Raw genomic sequence first — 3761 nt, 5'->3', positions numbered from 1 at the left:
TCTGTTCTTGTCCCTGTGCTTCATAGGGACTCTACCCAGCATGCACCCTGTTACTGCTGAGACTCTGCTCGGGGAAGGTGGGGGGGGGGGGGGGTTGTGTGTAAGTGCCTTACTTAAGGGCACCGGTGCAGTGGTACAGGAGGTAAAGAAGTCGTTTAGTAAGCAGAAGGTTGCTAGTTCAATTCCCTGTCGAAGCGTCCTTGAGCAAGACACTGAACCCCTAATTGCTCCTGATGTGCAGTGTGCCATCAGTGAAAATGTAAGAATGTGTATACATTGTAAGTCGCTTTGGATAAAAGCGTCTGCTAAATGACTAAATGTAAAATGTAAATGTAAAGTTTATGAGGTTAGGGAGGAGACCTGTTCTTCAGACGGTCGGTCCGGTGCGGTCCGAAGGGATGCCGGTGCTGGAGACCTCTCTACTCGGCCTGGCTTAACCTCTCATAGCCCTGTCACACACTCACACACTCACACACTCACACACACACACACAACCTCTCATAGCCTTGTCACAGCTTTGAGCGGGCAGTGATCAGGTGCAGCTGTGCTTAACCTCTCATAGCCCTGTCACACACTCACACTCACACACACACACACACACACACACACACACACACACACACACACACACACATTGCCCTGTCACAGCTTTGAGTGGGCACTGATCAGGTGCAGCTGTGCTTCTCAAAGAGATAGGCCAGGTCTGCCACACACTCAAACTTTGACAGACAGGGGCACACACACACACACACACTCATTCACACACACACACACACACACACACACACACACACACACACACACACACACACACACACACACACACACACTAACACACTCACACACACACTCATTCACACACACACACACACACACACACACCATGTGAGTGTGTAGTCTTGGGCGAGGGAGGCATTATGTATGGACTCTGCTTTTAATTATTCTCACTAATCATAACACATCATTAGATATACAACATTTCAGTGTAGCCACACGGGGCTTTGAAGTAGGACAGCTGTGTGTGTGTGTGTGTGTGTGTGTGTGTGTGTGTGTGTGTGTGTGTGTGTGTGTGTGTGTGTGTGACTGTGTGTGCGTGCGCATGTGCGTATGGGTATGTGCGTGTGCATTTGTGTGTGTTTATGCATGCATATGTGTGTGTGTGTTCATAACATTTTAATGAGTGTATATTTATTGAGGCACCGTGATGATAATGAGTTTTGATCATGGGCAGTGCTCAGAACATTATGACCTGTGTGTGTGTGTGTGTGTGTGTGTGTGTGTGTGTGTGTGTGTGTGTGTGAGTGTGTTTCTGTGTTCACAAAGCAGTCTATCGCTTTGAGGTCAAGGGCCAGATATTTGTCCTGGGTCACACTTTCATTCCATGGTACTTCTTGCAGTAACTATGCACGTGTGTGTGTGTGTGTGTGTGTGTGTGTGTGTGTGTTTCTGTGCAGTAACTATGCACGGCACCATAGGACGTTGGACTTATTTATGGACCTATTTATGCACAAAGAATGCCATTATATATTGATAATCAATTATGTAATTACAGTGTAACAATAGATGTGTAATAAAGTACTACCCTGCTGCCCCACTCACGCCTTATACACACTTCTGATCATTTATGGTGTGTGTTGGTGGTGCAGAAAGTCAAAATCATATTTGTGTTGTGTTTCCCTGTGTGTGTGTGTGTGTGTGTGCGCGTGCGTGTGCGTGTGCGTATGCCTGTGCCTGTGCCTGTGTCTGTGTCTGTGTCTGTGTCTGTGTCTGTGGTGTGTGTGTGCGTAGCTCTACATGAAGCTGCGTTGTGACGACCCTCCCATGTTGGAGCATTTGGAGCAGCTGCTGTCTAAGCTGAGACCTGAAGGTGCCACCGCTGATGATGATGATGAAGAAGATGAGGAGGAGGAGGATGGTGTTGGTGGTCCTCCCATAGATGACATCGCCGATGACTTCATCAACAGCAGTGATGAGGAAGATGACGCCATGGATCACTGATGTCAGATCCTGCTTGTCAGACCCTCATTGCAGTCAACGTGTCTGTTTTTCAGATACACATCAGCTCTCTCCAGAACCTGCCCTTCCCATCTGTCTCTCTCTCTCTCTCTCTCTCTCCCTCTATCTGTCTCTGTCTGTATCATATTCTCACTCTTTTGTTTGCCTCTCTTCTCATCTCCATAATATGTATCTGTATATCTCTGGAGGTCATTTGTGCATTCTGAAGTGCCTCCACCCCCCCGTGTGTGTGTGTGTGTGTGTGTGTGTGTGTGTGTGTGTGTGTGTGTGTGTGTGTGACTCCTGCCGACTCGTCCGCTGCTCACAGCGGCCACATTCAGACAGCGGGCGAGCAGCCGGTGAGGGTGCCAAGGATATCAAAGAATACCAAACGTGGACAAGACACGCCTCATACCAGATTCCATCAACACCCGAGATGAGCGCAGATCTGGCGCTGTTCGCCACGCTGTGCCCGCCGACGGCGCCTCGGCGACGACGGGCAGGGTGGCAATCAGACAGGCTGCCGCGGTGTGAAAACAGAACAAATGCCACCCCGTGTTATTTCACCCAGAGCGCCCATGATGAAGGCTAGAATGTGTGAAAGGCAGACGGCAGCGGTGCAATGCAAAAGTTGAAAACAGGAAACAACTTTTTTTTTTTTCTTCTTTGTCAGACTTTTGACAGACGCTGTGTTGGGTGTGTTTTTGTGTGTGTGTGGGGGTGTGTGTGCGTGTTTTCAATGGACTCTGGAGAGAGAAGGAGAGGAGAGAGAGGAGGTCACTGTGTTGGGGCTAGGCATAAGCCATCACATGTTTGAGAAATAAAGACACCTGATTAAGAGAAGGGACTTCATCCTCTCACATGCTGAAATAAAGACACCTGATAAAGAGATGCTGAAAGTGCCACCCCAGGCCCTCGCCTTCCATAACTCGTCTGCCTGTAAATCAGGCCAACCCTAAAGGCCAGTAATGAGCATAGAGAGGCCACTGATCTTAGACCAGTTATTTTGGTAACTGTGTAACACCTACTCCTTTTAGATGTTTTATAAGGTTGTGTATGTGTATGTGTGTGTGTTGTGTGGTATTTTTAACGTGTCCTTAAAGAGAAAAGACAAAAATAATGAGTGAAGTTTCTGTGACTGTGTGCCTAATGTATGCATATTATTTGAAATGAAAGCAAGGTAAGGATTAAAAATGCTTTCAGTCGAACCCTTCAAAGGAGTTGTGCGTTTTATTCCCCCTTTCCTCTGGAGAGAATGACAGTCGAATCTTTTTGGTTAGGTTAACGACTTCAAATAAGCCTAATTATTTTGTAATGAGCGACTTTAATTGCAATTCCTTATGGCTTGTGTGTGTCTGAATTACCGATACCTATTTTTTTTGTCCTCACACTCTGCACGCGCGTGTGTGTGTGTGTGGTGTGAGGTGTGAATACTTTTATACATGCCAACCTTAAACAACCGTCAGGGCGTTGATTTGGAGCACAGAATGCATGCTATGAACTTGTATTTTTTCCCGTATTTACCTTATATAACTGTGCGTGTGTGTGTGTACGCATACATATCTGTCCTCCTGGAGGGGATTGTCGACTGCTCTCAGAAGTGAGACATGCGTTTTCTGCGTGTGCGACCTGTCAGGGGTTTTAATTATGGAATCTCTCCATCTCTAGCAAACAACAGAACAGGCTCTCTCCCTCGCACGCCGCTGTACCTCGGGACACAAGTGCCGCTAACGAGAGGCGCTGCGATGAAGCCCCCCTAATTAGCC

The 3761-nt window shown here is 47.5% G+C and overlaps 1 protein-coding gene across 1 annotated transcript in view; it reads left to right on the top strand.

Moving 5' to 3' along the window:
* Positions 1-3208, top strand: part of si:dkey-12j5.1 (probable assembly chaperone of rpl4) — a 69502-nt gene extending 66294 nt beyond the window's left edge. Inside the window, exon 11 of the mRNA XM_012817150.2 lies at positions 1789-3208. Coding sequence (XP_012672604.2) covers positions 1789-1998 — 210 coding nt within the window. The 3' untranslated portion in view covers positions 1999-3208. The remainder of the gene's footprint in view (positions 1-1788) is intronic.
* Positions 3209-3761: the final 553 nt, after the last annotated feature.

The sequence above is a fragment of the Clupea harengus genome, chromosome 11, assembly GCF_900700415.2.
Source record: "Clupea harengus chromosome 11, Ch_v2.0.2, whole genome shotgun sequence".
Lineage (NCBI taxonomy): Eukaryota > Metazoa > Chordata > Actinopteri > Clupeiformes > Clupeidae > Clupea > Clupea harengus.
Note: the sequence above shows the minus strand (reverse complement) of the source record. Positions and strands in the feature narration are given on the sequence as shown.